This window comes from Cupressus sempervirens, chromosome 1, assembly GCF_028749045.1.
Source record: "Cupressus sempervirens isolate cs-2001-9-10 chromosome 1, ASM2874904v1, whole genome shotgun sequence".
NCBI classification, from domain to species: Eukaryota; Viridiplantae; Streptophyta; class Pinopsida; order Cupressales; family Cupressaceae; genus Cupressus; species Cupressus sempervirens.
The window spans coordinates 543,951,231-543,968,318 of NC_143118.1; the positions used below are offsets into that span (position 1 = coordinate 543,951,231).

At 35.2% G+C, this 17,088-nt stretch overlaps 1 protein-coding gene across 2 annotated transcripts in view; it reads right to left on the minus strand.

Annotated features, from left to right (window-relative positions):
- Positions 1–8,648: 8,648 nt before the first annotated feature.
- The window catches only part of LOC149578610 (uncharacterized), a 153,090-nt gene continuing 144,650 nt past the window's right edge, over positions 8,649–17,088 (minus strand). For both annotated transcript variants that reach the window (XM_089830182.1, XM_089830179.1), the window contains 4 exons: positions 9,923–10,325; positions 9,684–9,832; positions 9,260–9,463; positions 8,649–9,161 (listed from right to left, as the gene is read on the minus strand). In XM_089830182.1, the coding sequence (XP_089686308.1) occupies positions 9,042–9,161; positions 9,260–9,463; positions 9,684–9,832; positions 9,923–10,325 (876 nt within the window). In that variant the 3' untranslated portion in view covers positions 8,649–9,041. The remainder of the gene's footprint in view (positions 9,162–9,259; positions 9,464–9,683; positions 9,833–9,922; positions 10,326–17,088) is intronic.

Genomic DNA, 17,088 nt, shown 5'->3' on the forward strand with positions numbered 1-17,088 from the left:
AGCCTTTGATAAACTAAACATTCGAGTTCCCTAAGACTGCTTCATCATATTGCTAATATAAAATATTTATTTGTACTTCTATATTTGCTAAGATTAAATTTTTTCATTATTTATATAGGATTGATGGCTTTGGTTAGTTTGTCAATCTGTTAGTGTGGTGTTGGCTTTGTATCATTGAATACCTTACACACTACATATAATCCTAAGCCTAAATATGTGTGTTGCTCAAATAGAAGAAAGGTTGTTAACAAAAGTATTTTTATGTTTATATTTAAGGTAAGAATTAATTATCATAGCAAGCACTAATGTAGATTTGGTATCGTAGGGTGACAATAGATGTGGATTCTTTCGGTGGGTCGATGATGCCCCACCTACATCTACCAAATCTACATCTATAGCAAATGAAAGAAACGAGTGTAAGTTGTGCAAGGCTTGAGGCACTGCTACTTCTGTCGAGATTGCGTCCCTAGTCAAAGTCAAAATCATCTTTCTAGAATGTGTAGTTATTTGTATTCTAACTATTAAAATCACACTAGTTTGTTGGGACCATATGCATAAATGTGGTTAAAAGATTAACTCTTTGAGACTATGATGTTTTTATAATTTTGTAGAGAAATGGTAGACAAATTCTAGTAATGGTGTGACTATTCTTTTGTTTATAACTTGCTTGTGATCATGGAGACTAATTTTTTTATGATTTTATATAGAAATGATGGACAAATTCTAGTAATGTCATGAGTATTTTGTTGTGTATAACTTGTTTATGATTTTGTCAAAAAAAAATTAAAATCCTTGTAAAATTAACCTCACTCATTAAAATGTAAAAGTAAAAAAATAAATAGATTAAAAAATATATATTCTTGAAATTTAACTTATAAAACAATTAACCAATTCAAAAAAATGGAAAATCAAAAATTAATAAAATTAATAAATTAAAACAAATAAATCCTTCAAAAAAATTATAAAATTATAAAATTAGTCTTATTCCAATTCTAGTTTTGTAAAACCAAGCATAGGAAAATATCTTCCCCACCAAATTTTAGGAAAACCAAATGGGTCCAATCATATTGACAAAACCAAACTCCAAAATAACAAATCCAATATTAGACAAATGTTGGATTTGCTAATTCTAGCATGTAAACATGCCCTTAAGTGATCTTTGTTTGTTAGGACATTTATGCCCCTAACATTCCAAGTTGTGACTTTCATTGGGTTGAGGGAAGGTACTTCTCCTTCCCTATGTGCTTTTATTGTTTTCTTTGGTGCACAACATATTGCCAACATATTCTCTATGATGGGGTCTAGTGTCCTTGCACGTATATTATTATTTAATTGACTTTTAATGTCGTCAAAAAGGGAGCATTATAAACATTCTAAAAAAACATACTTGACCCCTAGAAATACCAAAATAATCCAAACAAAAGAAACAAGATTTATGAAGAACCCAAAATCATTAAAACGTATACAAACAATCCCATGACGAAAGGAAAATGTGAACTAAAACGAAGTTTTGAGTAACTTCATTTTATCATATATAGTGGTTTATTTCAATGCAAAACTTACAAAATGTCAAGAATGTTGGGCATAGTTTGTCGTTGTGTAAATGAGGCTAAGGAATTAAAAATGTCGAGGCTTTTCAATTGTACCAACCATTCATAATATTTGTGATGATGCAAAAATTACGAGGTATTTTCATCAAAGAGTGTGTACTATGTACAATTGCTACCTCACAATAATATCAAGATTATAGTATGCCCAAGAATATTAACCATATGATAGTCACCATACTCCTATCTTTTCTTGGTATGTGCACTGCCATCATGTCTCATGATGTCTACCAAAGAAATATTTTCACATGGTGTCTCCATATACTAAGTTTCATGGCATTCACCATGTCATATCTCAATAACCCAAATACATGAGATATTATTATTAGATTGTATTGCATTCTTCATGGATGTCTAGATCAAAGATATCCACTATAACGATATCATCTCACGATATCAGAAGTAATTGTTTGCAAATATCAAGTGTCGTGATATTTACCAAGTACTCAAAGTAATGGTCTATGAATATCAAGTCTCATGATATTCACTAAGTACTCAAGATGTCCATTAAGGTATGTGTGCATGTATCACATATGTGATACTTACTATAGGGACATTATAATCGTGGTTTCTTCAAAAATATTAATCTCTCATGATATATCTATACAATACAACTTGAAGATATCCATCTCTCAATTGATATTGAGTTACAAGATATAATTTATCATGATCTACTTAGATATTAACCATATGATATCCATCATGATAGAAGGTTGGACTATTGTAAGATCATCGCCTTATTATAGTAACCACAAACAAACATCAATGAAAGATCATCACCTTCCATGATGTTTCCACAAAGTCATATAGTAACTCACATGACATCCACCATGAACATTTCAAGAGGACGGAACAAAGGTTTTTACCTCAAACTTCTCTCTCATAAAGAAGAAAATATTACAAGGATTTTCACCTTAAACCTCTCTTTCGCAGAGAAAAAACTCATTTAAAGTACATCTCAGGTAATTGTCGATGTTGAGTCTCTCAATAAGGGCATCACTCAATAACTCCAAACTTTTCTTTGATAATGTATAAACTTCACTTTGGCACAAGGCTTGGAGAAAATATTGGTTGTCAGATCATTGGCGATAATGTACTCTAAATGAATAACATTCCAAGTATCCATCTATGGTTTAGTCATTTGCATAAAGACATATTTTTTGTTTACATACATGGAACTTCATCTCATGAATCATAGTTATGTAAGTAATACAATTCACAGATCACTAGAAAAACCATTTGGACATGGTCTGTTGACCCTAAAGGAAATCTTAGTATTGTTTATTAGTGCAAACAACTTAGTCATTTACTAGGCAGAGTTGGTCAGTCAACACTGCAACCGAGTCACTATTAAGGCTAAGCTATAAAGAGAAGAAGTATACAATCTCAATGTGTTCAGAGGCAGATAGAGTTGTCAAGAATATTGTAGCTATCGATCATTCTAGTTGTTGTTGAGTACTATATAAGCCAAGCAGTTCAAAAGAGAAAATAGTTCAAGCCAAGTAAAGTTCGTGTCGAGGGATAGCATAAAGAACCAAGCATGATCGAGCATCAGTAAGGTACATGTGCCAAGTAATATAGTTTTTGTATTTGAGTTTGGAATGGCACAAACACTTGTATAGACTGTTCTCACCAAGATGGAAACGTGTTTCTATGTTTGACAAGAGAATTAAGGAGGTAATTATGCCTATGATTACACATCATTAATCCCTATGTGTTATGATCAACTAATCAGAAAATAGGAAAGATTAAGCAGGAAAAAAAAAGGAATGAATCTTAATCGTTGATCAAGATGTAGAAGCTTCATGAGATAGTTATAAAAGAAGGGTTTCAAGTTAGAAATTGTTATTGCAAGCAAGAGGAATGCATGAATGTGAAGTTGAAGGTGAATCAGTGTTGTGAAGGAGTAAGGCCACCAAGTAGTGTAGTGAAGAGTTATTGCAAATCAATCACAGAGAGGTGATTACAATTTGGATAGAGAAGATATGTTATCAGCATATGAGTGCATACCGAAGGATCAAGGTACCGTTACATTCTAACAAGTGTATCAGGTGAATCTCTTAACATAGTGGTCCTAGAAGGCCTATTGTAAATCACTTAATAGAGCACTCACTTAATTGTGAAGTTTAAACCCGTTAGTCAAGGTAGACTTAATAGTCTTGTAAGCTCCTAACAAAGAAGACCCCTCATAGGGTAGATCATCAGACGTGATCAAATTGTAGCCCTAACATGCACTTTATTGCTACAGTAGTGAAGATTTTGTGGGTGTCATCCCCATCGCAATTTTTTCTACACCTTGGAGGGTTTCTACATAACCAAATCTTGTGTTATGTGTTCATTACATGTTTATGTGTTTTGTTCATGCAAGTAGATGGTAGATTTGATATTACATGTTTTAACACGATAATGCATTGTGAAAAGGTTAATGAGGTGTGTGTGGTGAAATAAGTTTTAAACGGTTTATGTTTAGGTTTGCTCCTTGTGCTTAGATATTCCTCAATATATAACACAATCCCTTTTCACAATAAACTATTCCTAAATCACTTCACATTCATTATCATCCCTCAAGTTCCATACCCTAAACTACAATTTATTGGTGTGCATGAACCATAACATTGGCTTGCTCACACTTAGGTTGGCCATTTGCATAAGCTCATCAAATAGTGAGTGTTCTATCTCCCATCTTCAAACCATAAAGAGCAACACAAGTATATCAATCATTGGCAAATCTTGATAGAAGTCATAACCTCTTAAGTTTCCTAGCTCACGATCCTTTGCAAGACCAAATGCACCCAATGGTTCAATTAGTGAAAGATCAATAATCTATTTCATGGTTTGGTCTTGAAAACCTTGACTCCTATGTTAGCAATATTTATTGATATAGTCACTATCTTTTAGTTGTATCGTAATCTCTTGAGAGCCTCCATCTCCTTTGCAGGTGACGATGATTGAAATGACCTGAATATGTCAATATATCATTAGCATCATGGATAACAACTAATCTGATGACTCGTCAATGTGCTATTCACTTCTCTTAGTGATCTCGCTATAGTTTTATACAGTACTAGGGATATGGTTATGTGATACTTGGATGAACAATTAGGGCTCCTCCTTTAATGAAAAGTGTTGATTGTGATGTTTGTTCAAATCAAATTCTTAAATCCCAATAAATGATATGAAATAAAGGCTTTATTGTTCTCAATATAACTTTATTGGTTAATACTTTATGATTCGCACGCTATATAAATACGACTTGCATCTAATATTAATGTCCTTGTATTGCAATATTTTAGCAAAAAGTATAGCACTTCAACTATTTTGCGACAACTATTTCATTCACATTCGACTTTCGAAAATTGTAAGATCATCCAACATCCAAAACTACTGGTGTTATCAATGCCCTAATTTACATATGCAGATGCAACAATCTCAATTATTCTCAATAATTAATTATTCTCCTTTAGTCGTCTCATGACACTTCTATCATAAACCCAATCTATACGTAATACCAACAACTGATACTAGGAAGTTTGTGGCAATGAACAAATTTGTTCAATAAGTCTTCAAGGTTTTGCATGGATTTTGTTGATATAATAGATGTGATTCAACTTCAAAGATATATGAAGTTATACACGGTCAACCAACGATTGCTACTTTGTCCAACACTTTCATTTACCAGCGCTCAATATAATAAATGTGTTCCAAGATTATAGTGAACACCCATTAACACTTTCACTGATTACCAATATCTCCATACATATACCCATTGCACTAATCTCTGTCATTTAATTCGGAGCCTTATGTTTGTAAAAAGCCAAAACATGGTAGTAATCTAGGATTCAATCTTGCTCTCATACCATATTAAAGTTTAAAACTGCTATAACTTGTAATAGCACTTACTAATTGTTTAGTGTTTCAAGTTACCTTCACAATGAACATATGTATAATATTAAGAGACATGTCTCTTTAACTCTCATTAGTTATTAAATAATATTTGCTTAAAGTATTATCATGATATTATTATTATTATATATAATACTAATATTCCACGATAATAATTGTATGGCGTTATCGATTGTTGTAGTTGAGGCCTTATGTCGATCTGAGGAGTATCCATTGGGCTTGTGTGACAAAGTTGGGTGCACATAGGTATGGTGTAGGTGAGGTCTTGTGTCAATCTAAGGAGTATTTGATGGTGCTATGTCATGTGTTGGGCACGCATAGTTGTAGCGTAGGATCTCGTTGTCAAACAAATCTGAGGTGTTATCTTCGAATTGTGCTATGTGATGTTCCCACTAGCATGGTTGCGGTGTAGGCAAGGCATGGCGTCGAGATGAGGTGTAATCATGAAGGGTATGTGTCGATGTGCATCAAAGGCGGCTACCTCCCTTGAAAAGGAAGATGCAGAGTAGTCCTTCCCTCTAAGTCTCGAAGTGAAGCAAAGGTGACGCATAGTATTAGGAGTGAAGAAGAGTAACTTTGCCTTACCATGGTGATAAGGTTTGTCGGTGGATGCAAGGCTTAAGGTCCCTATCTGAGTAAAGTGGAGTAACTGAGCCAATACCAGTGATGACTAAAGGTGAGTTGACTAAGGTATGAAAGCTAGGAAAATGAAGTACCTAGTTCTGTGGCAAAGGGCAAATGGTTTGTCCAAGTAGGAGCCTTATGGTAAGCTATGTGAGGAAGTGTTGCAAAGGTAGTTATCTATGCATGGTGGTTTGGAAGGTGTGTCACCCTAAGTTCACATCAAAGTTACCTGGTAAATTGGATATGCATTGGGATGAAGTATCTCCAAGGCTTTGGTGGTCCAATATGACCAATGGGATATGATGTTTTGAAGGAGTACTCAAGGTGAGCCGAGTCATGAGGCTGATCCATGTCAAGGGACTAAAGAGATGATTTGAGTGGGGCATGACTCAAAGATGTGAGTTATAACGGATGTCAAGAAGAGGTGACTTGTCGTGCATGACTGAAATGAGTGAACTGGTCCATAGGTAATACTATGGTGGAATAGTCGAGTCGGAAAGGGAGTACAGCACGCAAGGCATTGGGTAGATCATGGAACAAGAGTATTGTACTCACGTAGGTATGCGTTGCAAAGGAATCCAAGTGAGTAAGATTGTGAGTGTGCATGGGTATTGGTTTTAATGCAAAGGATGCTTGAGTAACAAGGGTTCACCAACAAGGCATGGAGACAAATACATGGTGTCGAGGTTGTTCTCACTTAGTGTTTGGATTCAATCTTGGCTAAGCGAGTCAACGGTTCTGTGAGGAACAAGTTGTTGCGTCAAGGTTCATGGCAAGCTGGAGGAGACCAACAAGAGAAGTTAAGTTGTGGAGACATTGGTCGTGCTATGGTAGCATGCAAGATTGGACTTGAGGACTCCAAGGATGTTCTAAGGCACTTCGGTAGTGTCAAGCATGCTTTGGCAGTATGCGTCAGAAGCAAAGGAGGACTAAATGGTCTAAGTCACTCAAGGTGGAGGCATTGTTCAATAAGCGAGTCATGATGAATCTTGATGCAGTAGTGCAATCCATTGCTTAGGTAGCATGCATAGTTGAGCAAGGGGGAGCTTTGGTAGTTTTCGAGCACTCAAGGAGGGGTGTATGGGAGATTAAGGGTGATCACAAGACTCGAGGACTTGAGATCACATTTGGCCATTGCTGGTAGCATGTTGTCTTATGGGGGACGTTGAGGTGAAGACATGAAGGGCTAAGTTAGGGGTTCAACATAGGTTGAACAGAAGAAGAGCTTGGAGCTCGAGGATCCATGCAAGGTGCACCAAAGGAGTTAGAACCATGGAGGTACAACGTGCACTTCTGTTCTGCAGGAGTGAATGTCATGCAATTGAGTGTGTGGGCACTTGATGAAGTTTGACGTAAGGCATAGTCTAGGTGAAAGAAAATGGCTCAACCATGATGGGAGCCACCAAAAGGGATCGCCAGTGTCGCACATGATTGGATTTCTAAGGGGGAAGGCTCGTCCTAGGCATGAGCTAAATCAAGCCCCATGACAATGATAGTGTAGGTTAGATATCAAATGTTTATGGCTGATAGGTCATTCAAACATTTGAATTCATCGATTCTGAATCATCCGATCGAAGCTACAACCATTAACAAATCTTCATGGAATCTTTATTTAAAACTTCAACTTCCAAGATAAATCTGAATGTGCAATCTGGCTTTCATTAATTTGTCTCTAAATGTAAACATGGGCCCAAAAGAGATGCATAGAAAAAGCAGAACTTTAAAACCTTAAACAGCACAGGAAACGGGTGTGGGTTATTGATTCTAACACTGCAGTTCATATGAGTTAGTTAATTAGAAGTTAGGTGAAACTAGCAGGGGATGGTCAGCATTAAAATAATGATCAGGTGTTTTCTAATAAATTATGGATAAAAATTTCAGAGATTTGGATTTACCCAAAGAATTTTGGTCATCTACATCTTAAAATAAGTATTTTGAAAAAAGCTGTTTGCTTCACCTTCTGATGTTTTTCTACAATGTTCCAAAAATGCCCCAGTTTTCTTTTTTCCTATATTTCTTGTATTTTTAAAAAAAAGAGTGCTTTGTTTTTTCAAATTTCTATGGCAGTCTTTTTCTGATGTTTTTATGCAATGCTGCAGTTGTCTTTTTTTTCTTTCAATTTATGTATTTTTTACAAAAAATAGTGCTCTGTTTTTTCAAATTTCTATGGCAGTCTTTTTCTGATTTCCCTTACTCCCCAAACCAAAATCACAGTCTTAATCACTTATTCTCTGTGAAAGAAATGCCTTCTCGACCTTGGTTTGTTCACTGGGATTTCTGTTTGTTCACTGATGGGTTTTGCACCACATTTTCAACAATTGAAAGACCAAGAATAGTTTGTAAGTTTCACAAGACATTGTAACAGTACCACATTGGAAGATGGTAAGAGGTATTCCAATCCAGGCACCCACCTTCCAAAGTGCTCTTACTCATATTCTACATTGGCCAAAAGACAAGAAATAAGCCAATGGTTCACTTTTTCATTTTTATCATATAACATTCAGAAGCCCACCAGGATGAATCAATTTCAATATAACGAGATAGAAAAAAATGTAGATGTACAACTGCATCATGTCTAGATTATCTTACAAATTTTCAAATGAAGGCGTAGTATGCCCAGGCAGATCAGACATGATACTTATTTTATAAATACAAAGATTTGGTCGAAAGAAATATTTCAGTCAACATCCTTGTAAAAATATACAATGAATCATTCGGAAACACTATTTACAAGTAAAATACAGAAAATTGTTTAATGAAGTGGAATTTGAAACAGTATTAATACAGAAAACGCTGGACGCAAAATGCAAAAACTTTCATCCCAGCCTGATAAATTGGAGCACCCAATGAGAACAAGGATGGGACCTGACAATGTAATTTGTTAAGAAGAAAACACTATACACTTTATCAGAACCAAGGATGCCATGTTGGATCCATCATACAGAGACTCTTTGGCCGCAAAGCCGCATCAACTAGCTCTGTGACACCCCGTTGTACAGATTGTGGAGGTTCAGTCGCACTCTCCTCCTGAAATGGTAAACAAATGAGATGAGAAATATGAGGATTTCAAAGATGAAAATTCATTTTAAAATAGGGTCTTTTAGGATAGGTGTCAAATAAAGAACCTCTTCTGGGAAGCACTGTGGAGCAATTAATTTGACACGGCCTATGACTTGCTCCACATTTGTTTTCACTTTTTGCTCAAATTCTACAGGACTGATGCCTCCCGCTGCTGCTGGTGCTGAAGGCATTCCAGGTGCTCTTCTCCAGGACCATGATAAAAGTTCATCTCTGAAGAACATTGCCAACTGGTGTTGAACATGCTGATTCTATTTTCAACAAAAGATAGATCATTCCTGTATCAGTAACCTTATATTTTGAATACTGTTCAAATTACATGCTGATTCTATTTTCAACAAAAGATAGATCATTCCTGTATCAGTAACCTTATATTTTGAATACTGTTCAAATTTTATATCTGCACGTCAAATATGATAGAATCATCCTATTTACTTATGCACTATCTAAAAAATAGACACAATTACCCACCTTCGGTGCAACAATGGATTGTGCAGCGGCACACATAGCAGAAACAAATAGACCTTCAACACCAAAAGGTGTAAAGAAAGTTTGTAAATTGCGTGTAAGCCGGAAGGGCACTGGCTCATTAAACTCTATCATACCATTTGCATCGTAAGCTGCAAATGCAAATTGTGTCAGATCAAAGAAGTCATAAACCATGAAGGAATATCAAATTATTTTTCTTCTGTAACAGCTGATCAACGTACCAGGGTGAAAATCATTTTGAAACACTTTCCCTGTGTTTTTTGCAAACAGAATCTTGTTTGGAGAACGTCCACCAATTTGCAACATATATGACATGAAACCTGACAATGCTAACTGAATAGCAAACTGCTTTTTGAATGCCCACAAATGATTACAGCTTGGGAGTGTTTTATACATATATTGAGAAAATACATTCTCACTGACAAGATTTTGTGTTATCTCATTGTATGTATGGAGTCGTAACTCTGCAACAGCTTCAGGTGGCAGCTGATTCAAAATAGCATGATTTAGACGCTCCTTGAAGTGGGTGATTGGAAGATCAGCCTCGCGGCCGTATCTAGCACAGTTGATTTCATAAACTTCCCCAAAGGTACTATACATCAGATCATCCTCCACCATGCGAACCTAAATACAAATGCAACTTAAGAAATTCAGCAAAAAATGGACTATGCAAACAAATATATACCTTATAAACAGAACTCTCAAGTATTTGCACGTTATAACATCATCACAAGTGCAAAAGTTACTTGAGCATCTGAAAGTCAACACCACATTGCTTTCAGTATTAGCAGTCCTCAAAAATATAACTAGCAGATTGACGTTCACAAAAATGGCACCTGTGTTTGCATGCACCCCAGGTATATTATTACTTTTAATATGTATTGGGAAACCCATTTTTAACTGTGCCATTGAATATGTCACCAAGCATTTTTTGTAATTTAAAAACCTAGTCAACAAGGCAATCAAATCAAACCAATGCTATCTGAATGTGTAATTTTTTATTTTGGAAGGCAGAAATTAATATTTGCACATTTATAATGGCTTGGAAGAAACAAAATTCAATGTTACAGAGGATGGAAATGAGAATACAGAAAGAAAAATATTAAGCTTGAACTTACTGACACATTACTACCACGGCACTATCAAGTTTTAAAACCAGGATGATTTTGTCATTCCTGTTGAACTTTAAGGGATATCTAATGACCTTCCTGAGAAGTGCCATGAAAATTATATTCTCTCAATTGACCACTGGTCGTTGTTAATGTATAGATTAGTTGAACATAGATTATTAAGATTTATTAATGAATCTTGTGTGGATATTTATGTTATTCTTATATGTTTAAATATTCAAATATAATCATGTGTGTGTGTGCAGATTAAATTACAAACGTATATGAATAAAATTAATGCTATCGACTGCCTTGTTAATATTCCTGCTGGTTCATATTTATCCTGTCGGCATTGAAATGGGTATCGGGGCTGACTATAGTGTCACGCCTATCGGTCGTGACTCATGGTCTGCCCTCCTGTATACAAATATTTGACCTATGCTGATTATTAAGCACAATGAACACATAAATTACTAAGTCTTCAGTGCACATCAGCGTATATAACATAAACATTGTTTCTCTGCATTCCTTGATCATCTCTCAGTATTATAATCATTTCTTATCTTGAGGATCTATTCAGAATATTATTTCACATACAGTCTGATACACTAACATGGTATCAAAGCAGGTTTAAAGAAGCGATCTGAAAATCAGACTTTAGTCAAATATTATTCTAAAATGGTGAACGGCATGAGGCTAGAAGACAGATTAGAAGGTGATTCAGATTTTGCAGGCTGGAAACTTCGACTAAAACTCATACTGAAAGAACATGGCCTAAATAAGTTCATTGAAAATTCTGACCCACCACCCGAAGGAAATGATGAACTGGAAAAATGGGAGAATGACAACAATAAAGCCATGAAGCTTATTGTGGATGGTGTTAAAACCCATCTACTTCCTGTAATCTCAGAACTAGACACTGCACGAGATGTACAATGCTCTTGGAAATATGTTTGAGATAAATAATGTTATTTGGATTATCACATTAAAGGACAGAATGTCAAATATTAAAATGAATAAGGGAGAGAAAATTGCCTAATACTTTATGAGAATAACTGAACTTCGAAATCAACTTTCTTCAATAGGACACATCTATGATGGAAAGGAATTAACAATAATGACTCTAAAAGGCATTCCATCATCATGGGATACTTTCAAACAAGGGGTACGCTCTCGGTCTAAACTTCCTAAATTTGAAAGACTTAAAGCTGACTGCATACAAGAAGAGTGTATGCAAGTAGCTCGAGGCCAAAATGTTTCCTCCTCAAAAGAAGATTTACAAGTTCTCTCTACTCAAGTAAATAAGAAGAAATGAGAATTCAATGGGAAGAGAAAGAAACCTGACTTCTTCAAAATGCAATGTTTTAGATGTGATAAAATTGGACATCCGGCATCTAGATGTCTTGATAGAATTAAGCAACAACATTCATTTGCAACCACTCAAAACTCAAATGGAAATTTTGAACACAATGCCTTCTATTCAGCTCTCTCCAGTGAAGCATCAACCAGATCAAGTACTTGGGTATTGATAGCGGAGCCTCCCGACATATTATAGGTTTTAAAGAATAGTTTGACTCTATCAAGGAAGACTATGTTGATGAAGTAACCATTGGAGATGATACAGGTTATCCCTTAATGGGAATAGGAACATGTACTATTCATCTGAAATCAAGGAAAACAATTGAACTTACTATGGTACTATATGTACCTGGTATAAAAAGAAACTTGCTTTCAATCTCTGCTCTTGAAGATGAAGGATTCAGAGTTACATTTATGGAAGGAAAGGACTTAGCTTGGCCTAAGAATTCAAACATAAAAATGCATACAAGATTGGCTCCAGATATGGATGTCTTTATCAAATTAACTCTCACACTCATTCAGCTCTACTTCATGGTTCTTTCAAAGAAAATGACATCTGGCACAGGAGACTAGGTCATCTTCATTTTCAAGGATTACCTTCTCTAGGAAAAATGGTAACGGGTCTACCTACACTTCATCCGTACCATGAAGGAACCTGTAAAGGTTGTGCCCTGTCTATGTACACATTCCTAAAGAGAGGAGAACCAAACTAGAGCCCTCAGGAAAGAAAGGAATCTTTGTAGGATACAGTGAAACTTCCAAAGCTTATCGTATCTATATCCCTGGACAAAGAAATATTAAACTAATTTGAGATGTAATATTTGATGAAGATTTGGCCTTCAAAAGATCTAAGGATAAAAATGAATCAAATTCAGAAGAAACTCTGGAAGAAAAAAACTCTGATAATGAGAGGGAGTTTCTAATGGAGGAAGATAAATCAATTGAACCCATGGACATTACTCACAATTCTGAGGAAAAGAAAAGACCACTATTGGCCAGAAATCTAATTGAAGAGAACAATTCCATCCCCTCATATTTCATTAGGGAAAGAAAATGTCCTAACATATACTCTAGCTACATTGCATTAATGAGTGAAATCTCCAAATCTGAACCATCTAATGTTAAAAAAGCAATAGAACATCCAAATTGGAAAGATGCCATGATAGAAGAATATAATTCCATACTTAAAAATGATGTTTGGGATATTGTTCCTAGACCCAAAAATAAATCAGCTGTCTCCTCAAAATGGATATTTAAAATTAAACATGCTGCAAATGGAAGTATTAACAAGTACAAAGCAAGGTTTGTAGCAAGAGGATTTTCTCAAAAGGAAGGAATAGACTATGAGGAAACTTTTGCTCCAGTAGCCAGATATACCTCTGTCGGAACTGTTTTAGCCATTGCTACATCCAAGGGATGGAAAATTCATTAAATGGATGTAAAGACTGCATTTTTTAATGGTGCTATAGAAGAAAAAGTTTATCTTGAACAACCAGAAGGATTTGAAGTACACAATAAACAATCTCATGTATGCAAATTAAAAAAGGCTTTGTATGGATTAAACAAGCTCCCTGAGCTTGGTATGAACGGATAGATCATCATCTAACTAAACTTGATTTCTCTAAAAGCATTGCAGATCCAAATTCATATTACAAGGTAATATAGAGGGATATGTTAATTATGGTTTTATATGTTGATGATCTTTTGATTACAGGAGAAGATCATCTAATTGAAAAATGTAAACAGGATCTTATATCTGAATTTGAAATGAAAGACTTCGGAAAATTGCACTACTTCTTGGGACCAGAAGAATGGTAGCATTCTAATGGAATCTTCTTAAATCAAGGGAAGTATACTTTGGACCTACTCAAAAGATTTGGCATGTTGGACAGCAAGGCAATGAAGTCTCCTATGGAAACAAACCTCAAGAAACTAAAAGAAGCAACATAAGATTCTGAAAATGTTGATCCTACTCTATATCAACAGATAATTGGTTCTTTAATGTATTTAGTAAACACAAGGCCTGACATTTGTTATGCTGTAAATGTTCTCAGTCAGTTCATGTGCGAACCTAAACAAACTCATTTAGTAGCAGCAAAACACATTCTCAGGTATCTCAGTGGTACAATTGGATATGATCTCAAATACACTAAAACTAAACTAAATCTAAGCGGATATGTAGATTCTGATTGGGCAGGAAATTCAGAGAATCGTAAGAGCACTTTAGGATGTTGTTTTACCTTGGGTTTAGCAATGATATCTTGGTTTAGTCGAAAGCAATCTTCAATAGCGCAGAGTTCTACAGAAGCCGAGTACATAGCTGCATCGATGGGACCAAGAGAAGCTATATGGTTGAGAAAAGTTCTATTTGGATTATTTGGAAAGCCACTCCACCTACTACTATTTATTGTGATAACCAGAGCTACATCAAGCTATCTCTTAATCCAGTGTTTTCATAACAGATTAAAACACATCGAGATACCATACCACTATGTTCGAGACATGGTTGAGAAGGATGTAATCAAGTTGGAATATATTAGTACAGAGGATCAAATTGCAAACACTCTTACCAAACCACTTGCTAAGACAAAGGTGGAGTATTTTCGTAAAGAACTTGGTATGATTGTAAAATCTAAGGAAATGTCTCAGAGAAATTGATTATTGTACATTAAATATATTATAAATTTATAAAACCTATGTTAATCATTAAGAAGTGATGACTTCAAAAAGATTTCACTTGTATTAGGAGAAGTTGTTGTAAAGTGACGTCCTTACAATAACTTGTAGCATGATTCATTTTGTGTAATTGTTTCATGTAAAGGCCTTATCTTATAAATCAACAACTAGGCGTTTGATATCATTAATTTGATTATCTACAAGTTGCTTGTATAGATATATTTTTCGGTACTTGGTGAATATCTTGCCCTGATATTCTAATAGGCCAATACCACACTAAATACTTGGTAAACATCATTCAGTTGATGTTCTGATAGGCCATTACTCTAGAAAGCTTGGTGAATATCATGTTATTGATATTTTGATAAGCCAACTCTCATATTATATAATGTCAAATATAAGCTGATGAATATCATTTCGTTGTTGAATCGACCCTTATCTAACATTGTATAAAGAAGTCTTTTGATCAAGGACTTATTTTGTGTGTTTATCCTACTAATCTAAGAGGGAGTGTTAATGTATAGATTAGTTGAACATAAATTATAAAGATTTATTAATGAATCTTGTGTGGATATTTATGCTATTCTTATATGTTTAGATATTCAAATATAATCTCACACACACACACACACATGCAAATTAAATTACAAAAGTATATGAATAAGATTAATGTTATAAACTGCCTTGTTAATATTCCTGCCGGTTCATATTTATCCCGTCGGCATTGAAATGGGTATCGGGGGTGACTATAGTGTCACACCCAATAGACGTGACTCAAGCATGAGTCATGCCTATCGGTCGTGACTCATGGTCTGCCCTCCCGTATATAAATATTTGACCTCTGCTGATTACTAAGCACGATGAACACATAAATTACTAAGTCTTCAGTGCACATCAGGGTATATAACATAAACATTGTTTCTCTGCATTCCTTGATCATCTTTCAGTATTATAATCATTTCTTATCTTGAGGATCTATTCAGAATATCATTTCACATACAGTCTGATACACTAACAGTCATCAAGGGACATACCTGTCATTTGAGAAAGACTTCAATGTCGTACAGCAATGAGGGTTGTCAATCCTGTTCATATCTTTTGAATTTGTTGGGGTTTTTAATTTTTTTGCATGAGATATAAATATTAAACATTCATATTTACAAATACAAACCTGTTTGTGCTTTTCTGTACTTTTCAACTTTTGTAATCTTCAAAAGGGCTGTGTATTTGCTACTGTACCCAAAAAACATCCCACATGAAAAGGAGGTGATTGTATTTGTATACATGGCAAAACCCAAGAATGGTCGCTCTGTTGAAAATTAAATTCTCTCAATAGACCATTGGTCATCAAGTTGACATGCCTGTCATTCGAGAAAGACTTTAATGTCATGTGACAATGAGGGTTGTCAATCCTGTTCATATCTTTTGAATTTTCTGGGATTTTTTATTTTTTTGCATGAGATGTAAATATTAAAAATCCATATTTACAAATACAAATCTGTTTGTGTTTTTCTGTTCTGTTCAGCTTTCGTAATCTTCAAAAGGGGTGTATTTGATACTCTACCCAAAAAAACATCCCACATAAAAAGCAGGTGATTCTATTTGTATACTTGGTAAAAACTAAGAATGTTCGCCCTATTGGTATTGAGCAACAATGTGTGGGGGAGGGCGGGAATGGTATTCATAACTCTTTAACCTTCTTTAACTGATTGCAAAATCATAAATCAGTTACAGTGGAAAGTAAACAGCAACAGAAAGTAAACATCCACATGCTCATGACACCATGATTTTAGCATGGAAACCTGGTTAGAAGAAAAAACCATGAAGGGGATATAACCGGCAAATAATTACTCTCTGGAAGTAATAACCTTGTTAAAGGTTCAGTACGATAAGAGGAATGCACATGCATTCAGGGTTATAGACTAGAGCACACTGCTCAGATACAAAAGAGTTGGCTTTAATCCAAATATGAATTGAGAAATAGCATCAGCTATGCTAGAACCTTAGTTACCAGGTTCACCCTAGACACTCTGACCAGGTCCAGGTGCGAACCCAATTCGGGTTTGCATGGGGGTCCTTGCCGGTTCCGGGCAAGGTCCTTGACAGACCTGTGGCCAAATAAAACATTTAAAACAGAATTTTTTTTTTTTTTTTCCTTCTAACCCTAAAACGGCCCCCATATGAAATTTCATTTCACATTTGCTCTCCATCTTGCAAGTTTGAAGTGAGCTATATATAAAATA